The sequence below is a fragment of the Leucoraja erinacea genome, chromosome 3 (genome assembly GCF_028641065.1).
Source record: "Leucoraja erinacea ecotype New England chromosome 3, Leri_hhj_1, whole genome shotgun sequence".
Lineage (NCBI taxonomy): Eukaryota > Metazoa > Chordata > Chondrichthyes > Rajiformes > Rajidae > Leucoraja > Leucoraja erinaceus.
In genome coordinates, this window is record NC_073379.1 from 39,378,910 (window position 1) to 39,396,426 (window position 17,517).

Here is a 17,517-nt window from a genome sequence, read left to right on the forward strand (position 1 = left end):
AGAGAAGTGAAAAGTAAAGCTGGAGGGAGAGATATGGATGGAAGGGGACGGGGTGGAGGATGGGGGGGATGGGGAAGATTGGGTATGGAAGGATAATGGGGGACTTCAGGAAGGGAGATGAGTGTAGGAAGGAGAGAAAAGAAACAAGATGAGGATGGGATTGGTGGGAGAAATGGGAGTGAGGGGGGGGGGGGCCACGGAAAATAAAGAGGGAATAATGGGCGGATTAATTGAAGTTGGAGGATTCAATAATAATGTTAACACGTTATAAATGCTTCACTGGATCTCTTGAGGTTATGAAAGTTGCCACTGAAACATGTGACTTGCAGCAATGAGTATTTCAGTGAGACGCGGACACACCTAATAAAGAAATGCAGCAGCCAATTTGGAGACAGCAAAATCCCACAAAAAGTAATGTCAAAACTGACCAAGACTATAGTTTTAGAGATAATGATTAAAGAACAAATAGTGGCTTGTGAAGCTGGTGCAATTGGACTCCTCCTCCACTGCTTGATATAGACGGGGAATCAGAACCAGAGGACAGAGGTTTAAGGTGAGGGGAGAAAGATTTAATAGGATCCTGAGGGGTAGCTTTTTCACACAAAGGGAGGTGGGTGTATGGAACGAGTGGGTGTATGGAACTTTTTCACACAAAGGGAGGTGGGTGTATGGAACGAGTTGCCGGAGGAGGTAGTTGAGGCAGGTACAATCGCAACGTTTCAGAAACGTTTAGACAAGTACATGGATAGGACAGATTTAGAGGAATATTTAGAGGGAACGCAGGCAGGTGGGGCTAATGTCGATGGGACATGTTGGCCAGTGAACCCGAAACGTCACCTATTCCTTCTATCCTGAGATGTTGCCTGACCCGCTGAGTTACTCCAGCATTGTGAGTGTATCTTCGGACATGTTGGTCAGTGTGGGCCAGTTGGCCGACGGGACTGTTTCCACGCTGTAACTATGACACCATATGGCTCCTGAGCGGAGTCTGAAGAAGGGTCCCGATGATGAATGAATGAATGAATGATGAAACATCACTCATCATTTTTCCCATCTTGTGTCTGCCTTCACACCTGACCCTGCAGCAGTTCTGTCCGCACGCCGCGGCATCGCCAGCTCACTGCTTTCATCTGAGACCTCCTTTTGCACTCTGGAAGCACACAAGTTGATCGTGGCCCCGGGGCTCTTCCTAAACGATGTAGCAACGCGCCAGTTTCTGCTCCGATGCGTTGAACTGTTCATTTGCAGCAAGTTCAGGCTCGGCCGCTGCTTTCTTTCATTGAAGTCTCGCTCAAATAACTTGCACTGGGGATGGCTGCTCGCTTTGATTCATGCGCTTGTATCTAGGAATCCTTGGCACGGGTGTGGGAGCCAGCAAACTCTGGAGGGAAGGTGGGGGAGAGAGAGAGAGAGAGGGCGAAGAGAGTGACCATGCTCACACTTCACCTGGAGTAAAACACAACGTGCAGGACTAACTCTGACAGTGGACTGGAGTCTGAAGAAGGGTCTCGACCCGAAACGGTCTGTCTGTCTACCCCCCCCGGATGCTTCCTCGTCCCGCTGAGATCTTGTGTGTTTTACTCAATATTCCAGCACCTGCTGCTCCTTGTGTCTCACGTCCCCCCTCTTTCGGTGTAAATCTCACAAATGACCCGCTTACCTGCGCGATCCGAGGCTCCACCCTCGCCCGGGCGGAGACCGGCCAGCACACACACACCTACACACACCTACACACACACACACACAGGACAGGATGTGTGGACTGACCGGTGTGTGGCTGAAGTGAGCGCTTCTATCCGCTCCGCCACTGAGCTCTGCTGTAGAAGGCAAGGGACCAAAGATCCTATAGCGAAGGGACGCCGGTAATGACTTGCCGCCGGGCGAGGGAGGAGAAGTGAGGAGCCGCGCCGAGGGTGATCATTGATCCGCTTTGCCCCCAGCTCTCTCTGCTCGCCCATCTCCCCATCGGTGCAGGGTAAGTGTGGGCAGCCTGGAGTATACGCCCTAGCGGAGGCAGGCACGGGTTGGTGCTTGGAGATACTGTTGCATTCGTGGATTGTGAAACATGAAATGTTCATCCCTTGTTCCCAACCCCAGGGCCGTCGCTTTAATCAAAATGTGTTCCGCGTTCAGTATTTAACGCGTGCACAGTAGGCAAAGCTGAAATCACAGTGCTCCTGGCGTCAGAATCAGCAAAACCTACTACTACACACGACTTGGGGGGAAAGTACGTACTTAAACTAAGAGAGCGTCATTTTTTTTTTAATTTCTGGGGATCTCTGGCCCGGTAAATGGGATTTGTCCAGTCCTCCAGGTTTAGGCTCTGCCCCTTGTGTAACCTCGCTCCTCCACTAGGGCTAGCGTCAGCCCATGAACAGTGCGAGAGATTGGCTCCTCTTCGATCGACCGTGTTTTACCAAACACCAAATGACAACTAAAGCACTCGCGTCAATGCTTTAAATGGGAAACCAGTTAACATTTCCGTCCATTAACCTCCTTGCGCAGGCAGAACGTTACATATATATTTCGATTCTGAGGTAGAAGGGAAGATTCACTAACGTTGGCAACCCCTCCCCTGTTTCACCTTTTACATTGCTTCTAAGAAGCTTTTAAAATGTAGCCTCCTGTGTCCATCTCTCATGTGGTTTCGTTTGAAGTACTTTGGGACCACTTGCTATTGTGTAAATGCAGGGGTTCCTGCATCTCTGCTTAGTAAAAGAACGGTAAATAAAAGGGCGTTGATAATATTTGATCATCCTGATACCAAAAGAGTGTCTTCTGTCTCAAGCTAAAACATGCTGGTTCTCTCACTAACTCGCATCAATTTGCATTTGAGTTCTCTCCGGTGAGCAGTAAGAACGACCAATGCTGGCCCCACTTTAAAACACTGGGTGGAAAAGTATATACAGACCTGTCACATTTTACTTAGTAATGGTCAATTTGTTTGAATGAAGTAGACGAACAGTAAAATTGATAGGTGATGGGAGTCAAAGTGATCAAACGTGTGATCGATAAGCTAATGAGTTTGAAAGATATAAATTATATCGTGGTGTTGAAAAGACAAGATTAATTTGATAACTGTCAAAACATTTGTGCAAAAGTGTTGGAATAACTCAGCAGATAAGGCAGCATCTCTGGAGAACGTGGATAGGTGACGGGTTGCGAAGCCAGAGGGGGGGGGGGGGGGGGGGGGGGGGAGAAATAGGTGGGAATCCATGTGGGGCAGAGGGGGGGGGGGGAGCATTTCTGCATTTAGTATTCACTGATCTTTGCCTGTTTCTGCCTGTGAGTGTTTGTGTTTAAATTTAAATGGAGGTATAAATCCCGACTGCTGGTGCAAAGGTCATGTGGGTGTGTTTTGGAAATGTAGCATTCATTGCAAGTTGGCCCAACCACCACATCCATCCTTCACTTTCACCCATAGGGTGATTTCACCAAATGTCAAATGAGCGTAGATCCCCCCCTCACGTGACCGAAAATTTTAACTGGAGGACATATCTCACTTCGGTACATGTTAGTGAATGGGGAAACACGCCATTATTAACTTACTTTTTATGAAATTCAGCGAGCAAACGCGATAATTCCCGATATTTTGGATCTTTAAATCTCCACGGCAAATGTCGGCTGTTCACTTCCGCTGTTTTCCACCTTCAGTTCCCTCTTGTAATTACCTTACTTTCCATCTTTTTTTTTGCCTGAAAATTTAGGTCGCTGTGCTTCATGGTCACCCCGACTTGCACAGAAAATTTCAGCTCAGAAATCGGCCGTTTTCCATGTTTTTAACGGGTGGGAAAGTGCGTGTTTCCCCATTCACTAACATGTACCGAAGTGAGATATGTCCTCCAGTTAAAATTTTCGGTCAAGTGAGGGGGGATCTACGCTCATTTGACATTTGGGGAAATCACCCTATTGCTGTAAAACCTATTGACAGTGATGATGACTCGCTTTGCTTGCCCCTCAAAGTCCTTTTCACAGTCCACAGCGTTCTAGTCAGGACAGTGATGGAGTGCTCTCCTCCCCACCTGAAGAGGTTTGACACCATCCAGGACAAGGTAGCTTGTTTCAATGGCACCCATTCCAACATCGTAAACATTCGAAATGTGTAGGAAGGAACTGCAGATGCTGGTTTATACCAAAGATAGACACAAAATGCTGGAGTAATACAGCGGGCCAGGCAGCATCACTGGAGAAAATTAATAGGAACCCTTCTTCAGATTGAAAGATAGAGAAGGAAGGGGAAACTATCTTCTTTCAGTCTGAAGAAGGGTTCTAACCCGAAACATCGGCCATTCCTTCTCTCCAGAGGTTCTGTCTAGCCCGCTGAGTTACTCCAGCATTTTAAAAAAGCACTTTTCAGGAATAATTTGGCAAACATTTTTACTCATATGCGATGGAGTGATGCCAGCTTCATAAATATGCATCTGAGTTGCCATGTGACCTCGCTGGGATAATGGCAGCACAAGGCACCGAACTGTTTCTCCTCTCCTGAACAATGGGTGACTTTCCAAAACCTTCATCAAGGCCAAGCCCTTCTTTGCAATGCATACATTTTTCTTAGTTCAATTCCATTGCATCAGTTCCAAATAGGCAGCGTATACTCTGTGGCCAGTGAACAGCCTCCAATTTGGATCAAACACATTCATTCCGAGGACAAAAGGGAGTGCTTCTATTTGCACCCAGAAGCATGCAACAAAAACACTCTGGGTTTATAGAGCTCCTTTTATCACAGTAAATGGCCGAGGAGAGGTCGCAAATGCACTTGAGCCATGTAGAGAAGGAACAAAATCAAAGCAAAGGGTTTTGTTTTTAAGGAGAGTTTTAAATGTCTTCACAAGCATTTTTATGGCTTTCACAGGTTCCCTAAGTATTTCAGCAATAACTTGAGTAGTAGATTCATTGTTGTAATCTGGGTGCAGCCAATGAGCTCACACTAGACTCCCACAAACACCAGAGTGATGATGTATTGGGAGAGTCACTGTGTCATACTGCATGGCAACAAGCCATTGTGTCCACCACGGCCAAATGGACCATTGGGCACCGAACCATGAAGGCAAATGGGGAAAGATTTACCAGGAACCTGACGGGCTACTTTATCTCTTTATTTCTCCTTTGAATGTTTCCCGCTGTGTGGATGCAGATATACCTATTAAAAAAAAGGCAAATTTAGTGGTAAACCAGGATACCAGACTAGCTCCCCTGTTCCTTTGCAAACCTATAGGAACAAAGAACCATATGGAATTTTATCTGGGAGAGGTAATGAGATCCTGGTTTAAGTTCTCATCCAAAAGATGGCATCTCCAACAGTGGTTGCCAACACTCTTGATACTGTCTTGTTCATTGAAGATTTGATGCTCAGGTCTCTGGAGTGGAATGGAAACCTTAGTTTAATGACTAGATAAAGTTTGTTTCTCCATCAGTATTAAAAAACATCATACCAGAGTGTTGAGCTTGTCTTGGGAGTGGGATTTGTATTTGCATCTTTTTAACTCAGGTGCATGAGTGCCATAGCAGAAAGGGAGGCAGAGAGCTTTAGAGAGGGGATCCAGAACATAGGATCTTTGGTAGCTGAAGGCATAGTTGTTGTTGGTGGAATATTGAAAATGGAGGGATTATTGCAAGTGGCCAGAGTCGACGGATCACCGTGATCGGAGAGAGTTGTCAGGTTGGGGGAGATTACAGGGATCGGGGGAGGTTGAAACCTTTTTATGATGCGGCATTGCCACTAATGTTCTGTGGTGTTGGAGACATATTTTCTACATTAGAACTGGGCAGCAGAGGAAATTTAGATTACAGATGGCATTTTCAGCAACATGCATTCCAAAAGATTCATCCTTAACTCGAGGAGGTCACAAAGTATTTTACCGCAGCAATTGTAGTCACTGTTGTAGCACAATAAATGGGGCAGTTGATTTGTCCGCAGAAAGCTCCCACTATTAATAGCCCGGCATTGACCAGGAACTTGTATTCATGTCAATGATTGCTATGGTTGGTAGCACTTGCAAAACTCTTTTGAGGAAGAACCTTTGGGCTTTCCCCAGCATCCTGAGGGCAATATTTATCCCCCTCAAAATACATTTTGTTCATTATCTCACTTTGAAGCATAGAATCATACAGCACGGAAAAAGGCCCTTCTGCCAAACTCATCCATGCTGACCAAGATGCCCATCTAAACTATCCCTATTTACTTGCGTTTTGACCCATGTCCCTCAAACCATTCCTATCCATGTACCTATTCACTTGCCGCCTGCATTTCCTACACTGGCTGTGAAACATTTGCGAAAGGCCTGAGGTTGTAAAATGCCCGATAGAAACGCAACTTTGTTTTTCACCATCTACAGTCTGAACCATAGCCTCGGTCAAATGGCTTTAAACAATAGCTTGTTCATTAGCAGAGGTCGCTGTTATAAGGGGGTGATTGAAAGAGTTACAAGCCAGAGAGTGGAATAAGAGCTGAAGGCCATGTCATCAGGTGGGTGGAACATGCAGTTGCTTATTTTCAGCAGGCAATCTTCATTATAACAACTTAGTCAGGCACACCCACACAGGGGCATTAAATGACTGTGGCGTGATCATGCATGCAATGTAGATTTACGTGGCTTACATTCACATGTATAGTTTTAATGAACTTTCCACTTTATTTGCAGTCGTTATTGTGGAAAGGCAATTTGTAATCATACACCCCCACAACATTAGGAATCCATTCTGCCCATTATGCCTTTTTCTCTGATCTTTTGAAAGGGTCAAGAAATTCATCTATTTTTCTCTTTCTCTCCTTATTCTCTTCTTTATGTCTTTTGAACCTGCTTTTGAGGCAATAATCATCTGCTTATTTGGAGATGATGTTCCTTGTAACAGGCAGCATTGGTACCTTTTGTAGCTACTGCATTTACGTTTGTCTCCTTCCCTGAAGATGGTCAGAGATATCACCAACTTGCCTCTGCAAAATCCTCTAGATTCATTGGGAAGATAAGTGGATCAATATTAATGTTCGCTGCTAGGACACAGCTCTGGTATCGAGGCCTTAATTGCACTCAAACAGCTTCTCTGGGGGACCACATCACCTAGATGCCCAATGCCAGTATCCCCAAGTAGACTCATTGTTCTAAGTCCTGCCATGCAAGTGGTTGTCAGGTTTGCAGAGGAGGAAATTGAAGGATATTCTCCGAGCCTCCTTGTACTCAGCTCCTGTGGACATCCACACTAACTAGTGGGAATCTCTAGTCCATGACAACTCACGTGGGGAAGAAGATTTCAGGATTGACAACCTTGCCCATCAGTTTACACAAGTACATGACATGGAAACACACACCCCACAAACAATCCAGCCATCCTTGCTATTGCTCATCATCTGCTTCTTCTGGGGCAGAGATAACATTTCTGGCACTGTGCCTCCAGCCACCTCAGAACCCATAGAATTGGAGCAGAAGGGTGTCTTCTGTGATCCGCCTTGGGAGCTGCCTTGGAAAAGAGGTATCGAATCTGCAGACTGCATTTCCTTTTGTACTGTTTATACTTCTCTTCATGACTAGACACAGTTATTGGGCAAGAGCTTGCATGGTTGTTTCACAGGTGGTCAAAAGATGACCATGTTGCTCTGAGCTATATCTGAGTACAGGAAGGCAGCTTTCCTTACCTTAGTGACCAGCTGATCCGAGCAATTTCCAAACAGGATCTGAATGTAAACTCTTCAGCTGCCTTGATCAGACATCTAACCTCTTCTAAAAGACAACTATTAATCCAGCCTCAGGATGGCTCGTCCATTAACGTAACAATTTTGCTGAGTTTTCCTTGCATGGTTTTGTATCTTCCTATGAACTAGTGCCTTTCCATGTCTAGCAGATGATCAGAGGTTCTTGGTACTCAAATGTGTTGCTTCAGTACAATGCAGTCAAACACTCAAGCTGCTTGCAGTAAAATCCCAAAGAACTGTGTGAACATTTGCTATGTCGCTCTTCCAGGGAGATGCTAAATGCATTTCGTTGTCTCTGTACTGTACACTGACAATGACAATTAAAATTGAATCTGAATCTGAACATAATTAGAGATGGTTGAGGGAGCAATTTTAGTTTTTGGGAACCCTTGGAGAATGTCTTACACTCCGTCAAGCCAAGGTAACTTTGGTTCAATGTCTTATGCAATCAATAGTGCCTATTGGCAATACATTGCTCCCAGTGTCTTGTATTAAACAGCCAGCCTCATTCACATGCTCTAATTCATAACCGGACCAAAGTTCTCGGCAATCTGGCTTGTGCTAGCGTCAGCCCGGCCAAACCAGTTCATTCACCAAGTGCCAGAGTAGCTCAGCGGGTCAGGATATGTGGTGTTTCGGGTCAGGATCCTTCTTGAGAGCCAAAACATCACATATCCATATTTTTTTAGAGGTGCCCCTGACCTGCTGAGCTACTCCAGCACTGTGTGTTTTTTTTTGTATACCAGCATCTGCAGTTCCTTGTGTATAGCTTTTGCACTGAACCTGTTCAACCTGGTTAAAAATCAAAAAACCTTATTATGTTAATGAAAATCAGTACAATTTCTGCTTGTGCTAACCCAGAGAATGGAGGAATCAGAGGTAATGGCAACTTACAACAGTGAATTAGAGACATATTTTAAGCAAAAATATTTCTAGGGCAACAAGGGGAAAGTGACAGCTTGGGAATACTTCAATAGATACTTCAAGGAACCAGCAGGTGTCATAATGAGCCGAATGGCCTCCTCCTCAGCCGAATAATTGTATGACCCCATTATTAATTTCAATGCACATTAACATTAATGGATGGACACTGTTATTAAAAATGAGCTACAATCAGGTTCATACTTCCTTGTGGGAATGTTTTCCGGGCAGTAATTATACCTCAGATCACTTATGAGATGCTCTGTTTGCTCCTGTAAATTATAGCTTCATTTAATGCAACAGTCTCTGCAGATTTTCTGCAGCAGCTTTGATCAGAAAGGGAATTGAATACTCACAGTCCCCTTGATGGCACTAAATGTCCCAACGCTACTACTGCACTGTTTAAAAGATGTATTTCCTCCCTGGTAAAACGATACCTGCTTTAATTATTCACTTTCCCCATGACAAGCCATGGTTTCATTTTTTCTGTTCTGAAGGCTGTGCTTGGTCCTAGTGCGATATATTGCACAAATGGTCCACTTATTTTCTGGCCAACGTAAAGACCACCCAAACCCCCAGCCCATCGCTCCTGTCTCCACTTCACTGCTCGAGAATACTCGGTCATTTATGGGTTCAGAACCTCATCAGACGCAGGACACTGGGTTTTGATGGGGATGAGGGCAGGTTGGACCTCCCCTCTCAGCATGTTTAACTCTGGGAGGTGGAGGCACTTGGTCCAATATTGAACAGAACCAGACTGTGCCCAGATGACGTTGCTCACTATTGCCTCCCAATAGAAGTCATAATTCCTTTCTTTCAAACTCATTTCTGCCCCAAAAAAGGAATGATACAATTCCCAATGGTTCAACGATAATTTATTGTCACAGTTACGTAGCTATAGTGAAATTCATTGTTTTGGCTACAATTCAGGAAAACCTTGCAATACAAGCATGCCCCAGAACACAAGTGCGATGCTTCTAGTGTCCGAATAGTAGGTTCCACTGAGGCAGTATACGAAGAGTCGCCATGTGCCTGCCGCCATCTTGTCTCCTTCAATTGTCAATGTTCCTAAAAAAATAGAGTATAACCATGGCCTTGAAGACCTGTTGTTCTGGTAGTGGCCCTGGTTTGGTGTTGCTGGGGTTGGCCAGGCCTGACGATGCTGTCGATGTGCTCCACTGTTGCTGCAGACCACATCCGATCCTTGTGCTCCTCCCATCTTTGTGAGACCTCCAGGAGTGGCTGACGCAGACGAATGATGCGGGGCTACTGCAGGGCCTCCAGCGGCCCACTCCGTGTGAACGCCATGTTTCTTCTGCACACTTTTAATCGGGATGAACAAACACTACAGTTGACTAACTTGATATTTCTGAGACGTGGATTGAAAACCTTAATTGTTGGAATTCCTAAAACAACGGTGGTCAATTTCCAGTGTTGAAATATGAAATTGGCTGTTAGGTTAATGTCTTCCTGCCTACCTGTAATCTTATCTTTCCTTCCCTTCCCCCACACCATTTTACAAAGGCCTTGTGCGATACAGCAGTAGGTGTGAGAGCATTCTCAAGCCTATCAGCAGTTTATTGTGCCTGTAGCTTTGAATTTGAGCAGAGCAAAGATCAATTAGAGTAGGCATATAATCACAGCCATCAGGCTATTAAACCTGGCTCGAACAAAACTCTGATTATTATTATCTGTTATTTGCACTTTATCAGTTTATTTATTCATGTGTGTATATATTTATATTATGGTATATGGACACACTGATCTGTTTTGTAGTAAATGCCTACTATGTTCTGTGTGCTGAAGCAAAGCAAGAATTTCATTGTCCTATACAGGGACACATGACAATAAACTCACCTGAACTTGAACTTGAACTTAAAGGGGCAAGCATCTGGCTTGGGCAAAGCCCTCTTCCGCCTGGCACCGTGACTCGTGGATGGCCAGCTTGGTCAGGCCATGGGGAATTACAGCTTGGCATGTCCATGTGTCAATGCATGTTTTTTCTCCCTGATTTATACTCTGGCGCAGTTCTTCACCAGGTTGCATGCAGGGAGGATGTATCCCCTGGCTGTGGAGTCCAGAACCAAGCACACTGTGAGCTACACCGTTTAGAGCTGAAAAAAGGAAAAATGGCACAGAATCTTATGAATTCTCTGCGCTGGAGGCTCCGTCGTTGAGTTAGTTCAAAGGAATGATCTGTAGATTTTGGGGTATTAAGGGATCTAGGGTTGGTGCATGAAAATGGAGCCATGATAGAGTCCATGATCTTTAAAACGATGCAAAACAATAGAAGTTTTTTTATCCCAGGAGAGAAGTTGATCTGCCAACAGTCATAAAACACAAAATACACAAAACATGAAATTAAAGTGACGAGCGGAAAGCATTTGGGTGTGTAAAGATTGGGGGGGAGGGGTCAGTCTACCCCACGACAGAAGGGGGAGGAGTTGTCCAGTTTGATAGCCACAGGGAAGAAGGATCTCCTGTGGCGTTCTGTACTGTTTCCTGGTGGAACCCGTCTATTACTGAAGGTGCTCCTCAGGTCGGCCAGTGTGTCATGGAGGGGGTGAGCTGTATTGTCCAAGATGCTCCGCAGTTTAAGGAGCATTCTCCCCTCCAAGACCACCTGCCATGAATCCAACTCCGCCCCCAGGACGGAGCCAGCTTTCCTGATGAGTTTGTTAAATCTATTGGCGTCCGCGGCCTTCGCAATGAATGGCAAATCAAGGTCAAGGGGACGGGATGAGCGGGAAAAGCCCAGAACTAGCGGAGTGCAGGCATGTCAGGGCTTTATCAGGCTGGAATTTGCAGAGAAAGGGAAGTGTGTGATCATGACTGATGTAAGAACAAGGAAAAATAGCATTTCCCGGAACCGTGTGTATGTTTTCCCACACATTCATGAATGTAGGACAGCAACAGTTTATCTTGATAGGATTAAATTAGGAGGTAGGATAGCTGGGTAGTCAGCACCAGGAACCGAACAAGGGTATAGGCAGAATGAATAATAGGCAAATTTGTGGCAGATGAGTGAAATGTGCTCTGGTGTGACATGATTCACTCTGAATCTGAGGAAAAAAGAGGTGGGAATATTTTTTTCATGGCTAGATTCCAGAAGCCCTGAATAAGCAAAGCAATTTCAGTCCCCATGTAGACAAATCACTAAACTGTAGCAGATAGTGACTAACAGTGAACTAGGAGGCTAATGTAACATTGGTCTTGATCTCAAGCGAGATGATATTCACAGACGGGGTGATGATTCAATTGCCTTAATCAGATCACTTGTACAATAATCTGTTACCTTTTGTACTTGGTTTGGCCAGATAGATATATACTGACCTTATTTAGACACAAAAAGCCAGAGTAACTCAGCGGGTCAGACAGCATCTCTGGAGAAAAGGAATAGATGATGTATTGGGTCGAGATCCCTCCTTAGATTAGAGTCAGGGGAAATGGACACCTTTAGTATTTACTTTGGTGTTACGTTAGTATATACTTTGGTATTCTTCTTCAGCTTGCAGCTTGCCTACACTCTTGGAGACAACAATGACATCTTCTACTATGCATGTGTTAATTTTGACATCAAGGGACAGATTGGTGGATACTGTAGACCCTCAATGTGAAGTTGTCAACAAACTCCAGTAACATATTGTCACTGCTAATTGATGGTGTCCTGGGTTACCACATTAGTCCTCCTGATGCTGACAGTCATTACAAGGTTTGCAAAGCTGAGAGCAGACAAATGTCCACTAAAACTGTAATGAGAATAAAGTTTATTTGACCACGACACCTGATTATTTTAGGTCCTAGTATTTTAGTTCAGCCGGACGAGTCGAATTGATTCACCTGATTAAGAAGGAACTGCTTATGCTGGAATAATTGAAGGTAGACAAAAATGCTGGACAAACTGACAGTGTGTTCTTCATGAGATTGAAGATTTTTGTTTCTTGTGTGTAAAATCCATTGCGGCAAGCTTTTTTGCAGAGATTGAGGAGCTCTGATCACCCGTCTGGGATCTCTAGCCCTGGTCTGGTGTGTTCCGTAATGTGCGAACGTTCCGAGAATGAGAGATAGATCAGCCATGATTGAATGGTAGAGGAGATTCGATGGGCCGAATGGCCTAACTGCTCTTATGGCTTTTGATCTTATGAACAACTGAGTGGAGAGGATGCTTGTGCTTGCTCAGTTGAAGGAAACGGTAGAAAAGGTGGATGGGTGTGGTTAAAGAATCCAGCTTGGGGATGGAGTCGTGATGGGATTCAACACTGACTTGTTGGCAATGACTGACTAACTGACAGGAACATAACGATTAAGTTATTCAACTGCTGATCCATCAGCATGCATACAAAATACTTTAACTTAGTGAAACAATTTAAAATTAAATCCATTAAATGATCCAGAATAAACAGTAACCATGACCATGTAACGGTACTATTAAAAACCCCAAAAGATTCACTCATGCTTTCCAGGGAAAGTAATTACCATTTTTACTCATTCTAGCCAGTTCGTGATTCCTGATTCTTGGATAATTGCCACCGAAGGACAATTAAGGATGGATGATAAACACAAGCCTGTGTATCTGAGTGAGCATCCCGTGAATTCTGACATCGAGTGCTGCTGGAAGGTCATCAACTCGGTGAAAGATGCTCTTTGGTCTGCCCGAGCTTTGTTGACCTCCCAGCGGAGCGGAATGTCCATCGGGGAATGTTGCCGACTGGCCCGCTGCAGACTGCAGGAGTACGTGCTGAGGGACACCCTGAAGCTTGGTGCAGTGAATGCCAAGGCTCTGTGGGACAGGACTACAGTCTAGGGACCTTCTGCTGCTGGACATGGGGGGGCAGGGTGTGGTGACACCCCTCAAAATAAGGGAAGGGATTCCACACCAGTGGGCCACATGAGCGGCAAGGGTGGGGGAGAAATTTGTGAAATTTGGGTAATGTGTGTAAACAGTATTGAATGTTTGTATAGCCTCTGAGAATGTTGGATGAATTTTTTGCACTGTTCCTATATTGTATATATTTATTACTTGAATCAAGTCTGTTTTGAATTTTTTTTTTTAAAGAGCATCCCGTGAATTAATCCAGGAAACTGTCCTTTATTCTTATTTTGCTGTTTGTCAACTTCGTCTAATAAGACTCCTGTAAATTGCCTGCAGTTGTGAAAGCCATGTTAATTGTCAAACATTGTTACGACCAGTTACTTTCCGTCTTGCAGATGACATGGCGGCCCCCCTACCACAGCTCCAAATTCCGCCACGTCTACGGGAAGCCCGCCAATAAGGAGAATTGCTACGATGGGATTTCCATCACCAGGAGCGTTCAAGACAACTATTTCTGTTCCGTAAACCCAAAGTTCATCGCTGTTGTGACCGAGTGTGCAGGAGGAGGAGCTTTCTATGTCTTACCTATCAGCCAGGTAGGAACTGCTTACAAACCTTGTTGGCTTGAAGTGCAAGAACCTGATTCATGACTAATGGCACACTGCTTTGTTCACCACTCAGTCTGTACCGTTTTACTACCAATTGACTTATTTTCTACTTGAATCACCTGAGAAGGAAATAAGCATGAAATCAGCATGGAGAGAAGCATTTCTTGCTGACTACCTCAACTTTGTATTTTGAGTGAACCTCATGGAAACAGGTTGTTTGACCCAATGTTGCCATCTTAAAATTTAGGTTCCATGCAAACCAATAACTTGTTGATTTTTAACAAAGACTAGCGGGCACAACTTTAAGTCAAATTAGGCAAATTTGAAAGGAGATGTGCAGGGCATGATTTTTAATGCAGGAAGTGGTCAAGAGAGAGCTAGACAGGGTTCTTAAAAATAGCGTAGTCGGGATATGAGGAGAAGGCAGGAACGGGGTGCGGATTGAATGGCTGTGCTGGCCTGAAGAGCCGAATGGCCTACTCCTGCATCTATTGTCTATTGTCTATTAGATGTCTGGAATGTGCTGCCAAGGGTGACTGTGGAGGTAGTGGAGATTGGATAGTGGCATTTAAGAGGCTTTTAGATGGCCACATGGATACGCAGGGAATGGAGATATAAGGATCACATGCAGGCAGAGGAGATTAGTAATGTGGCATCATGTTCAGTGCAAACATTGTGGGTCGAAGGGCCTGTTCCTATGCTGTACTGTTCTATAAGGCATTTAGCAATGTGGTTACATTACTCGGTTACTAATCCAGATGGTTGGAATAATAATTCCCCAAAGACCAGAATTCAAATCCCAACATAACAACTGAGAAATTGTAGTTAAAAATTAAATTAAAATTGAATTTAAATATTTCAACAATGGTGGTCATAAAAGTGTTGGATTATTTGAGAAGTCCTTATTCACCAGTGTCCATGGAATGAAAAAAAAAAATTCCAGCCTGACTCAGCCTGCCTATATTTAATATCAGGCCAGCAGAAATAAGGTGAACTGATAATTACCTTCAGAAACTGTCCAGCAAGCTGCCCAGTGAAAATCAGTTGTAGCAGTTGAAAAGTATTGTTATTATGCCCCTGTCCCACTTAGGAAACCTGAACGGAAACCTCTGGAGACTTTGCGCCCCACCCAAGGTTTCCGTGCGGTTCCAGGAGGTTGCAGGTGGTTGCCGGAGGTTGCAGGTAGTGGAAGCAGGTAGGGAGACTGACAAAAACCTCCGGGAACCGCACGGGAACCTTGGGTGGGGCGCAAAGTCTCCAGAGGTTTCCGTTCAGGTTTCCTAAGTGGGACAAGGGCATTATGAGCTGCCATGATCAATTGGGCATTGATGCCTACATCCCATTAATGAGGGAAGTAAACCACTTTTTCCCTTCCACCCCTCACCCTTATCCAGATTCCCCTTAAATACATCTTTTCCATTTGTCTTCGCCACTCATGGTGAACATGGTCCATGTTCTTCCCACTTCCTGGTCAGAGCTTTTCCTGAATTCCTTTTCAAAATTTTCAGTGAGTGCATCATATTTAATGTCCCAAATTCTGGTCTGCTAACCTTTTCCATAGTCTGAAGTGAATCTCATCAGTCGATGTAGTTGAGAGTGACATTATTCTTAGAATGAGGTGCAAATTTGGCCACCTGGCCACCTGTTTTGTCAATGGTCCAAGTGTCAGTAGGTATAGGTGATGGGGACAACTGTGGGAATTTGGCTCTGTGGACTAAATAATTCATTTTTGCAACAAGTTTTCTGCAGATGCTTCATTCATAACCCACTTTAAAACCTGACTGTCTCACAATTAATCCCAACCTGGCCTTGGCACAAACATGACTTTGGTTGGGTAGCTGCCCTCTGCATCTAAATGGAAAAATGAATTGTTCATGGGATTGGCCCAGGTGCAGCTTGATGTACCTTTGGGAGAAAGTAACAGAGGGCAAAGTATAAACTGAAGTAAAGTGAGGTGTGGGGGCTCATGTGAAGGACAAACAACAGCCCCATTTGGACTGAATGCCCGTTTCTCTACGTAAATTCTAGATACTGCTTTTCTGCTTTTTTTTAGTTTAGTTTAGTTTAGAGATACAGTGCGGAAACAGGCCCTTCGGCCCATCAAGTCCACGCCAACCAGCGTTCACACCATACACTAGGGACGATTTACAATTTTCCCAAAGCCAATTAATGTACAAACGAGTATGCCTATGGAGCTTGGGAGGAAGTCGGAGCAACCGGAGAAAACCCACGCGGTCACCGGGAGAACGTACAAACTCCATATAGAAAGCACCCGTTGTCAGGATTGAACCGGGTCTCAGGCATTTTAAGATAACAACTCTACCTCTGCACTGCTGTGCTGCCCTATATTGAGACCTTGGAGCTTTGTAGCTCAGAGCAGGTAAGGCTTTGGTTTAATTGAACAAAGGCACTTCTGTCAGTGTAGTTCTTGCTCAATCTAAATTTTATTGTTGGGTCTCTACACTTGAAATGACATATGTCTTAGTCGGTTATAGTAGACAATCGGCAATAACGGACACCATTCCCCCACCATATGGTCCATTATAACAAGGGTTTAGTTAATGTATATTGATATACATCGTTCAAATTTCACTGCCCCTCTGGGTCTCAATTTGAAAATTGTAATTCTCTTTGTGTTGTGGTGTGGTTGGTGGTAATGAAGGGTTATTTGTGAATATTTTTAGGGCCCAGTGTAATTTATCTTCTGCATTGTCTTGGTTTGAGAAGATTGTTTACTTTTTGTTTGGTGTGTGTGTGCGTGTGAGTGAGGCTACCATCTCTCCCTGGTCTGTGGCTGGAGTTTGGTGGATAGTTGTTTGGAGTATTTCAGCACTGCTTGTGGTCAGGTTCTACTGCAGTGACCAGACCATAGAATCCAGGTTGACAACATGGTGTGACAATGAGAGTGAGCTGCACCGTGGCATGAGTGATACTTTTTACACATGTCACTAAACTAAAGCCAATAGGTTACATGCAGGTAAAAATCTCTCAGCACTTTTCCAAAGAGAAGAGGAACTCTTGAGTTATCTTACCATAAACAGATGACAGAGTCATTACCTCATTGCTATTTACAGGAGCTAATGATCTGCCTTTTCTCGCATGCCGTGGGGACTACACTTAAAAGAAAGTATATTATTGGCTTTGAGATAATTTGAAATCAGGAGGACGCTGTACGTTTCTTTTTTATACTTATTAGTCTGTAGCTTGTTTACACTGTAGACTGGCATATTTTTTCTAAGATCCCAGTGGAGCCAAACTAAAAATAGATTTAAATTGTCAATACAATGTTGGCATCAGCAGGAATAAATCTTAGACTCATAACCTGCATTAAAGCTGGTTAGAATGAGCCCGTGATTGAGCCTGCTTATTTTAACAAACGCATTTTAAGAGATAATTTGTCAATGGTGCGGACAAGTCACTGTACAAGTTGCAACTGCTGTGTGTTCTGACATTTCCCTTTGCATTTCCCCTCCTTCGTCGGCTGT

At 44.3% G+C, this 17,517-nt stretch overlaps 1 protein-coding gene across 3 annotated transcripts in view; it reads left to right on the plus strand.

Moving 5' to 3' along the window:
* Window positions 1-17,517, plus strand: part of LOC129695498 (coronin-2A-like) — a 122,886-nt gene that overhangs the window by 77,486 nt on the left and 27,883 nt on the right. For 2 of the 3 annotated variants that reach the window (XM_055632473.1, XM_055632474.1), the window contains one exon: window positions 13,820-14,020. In XM_055632473.1, the coding sequence (XP_055488448.1) occupies window positions 13,820-14,020 (201 nt within the window). Of the gene's footprint in view, window positions 1-1,733; window positions 1,976-13,819; window positions 14,021-17,517 lie in introns of those variants that run through there. The other variant, XM_055632475.1, reaches the window with a different exon arrangement.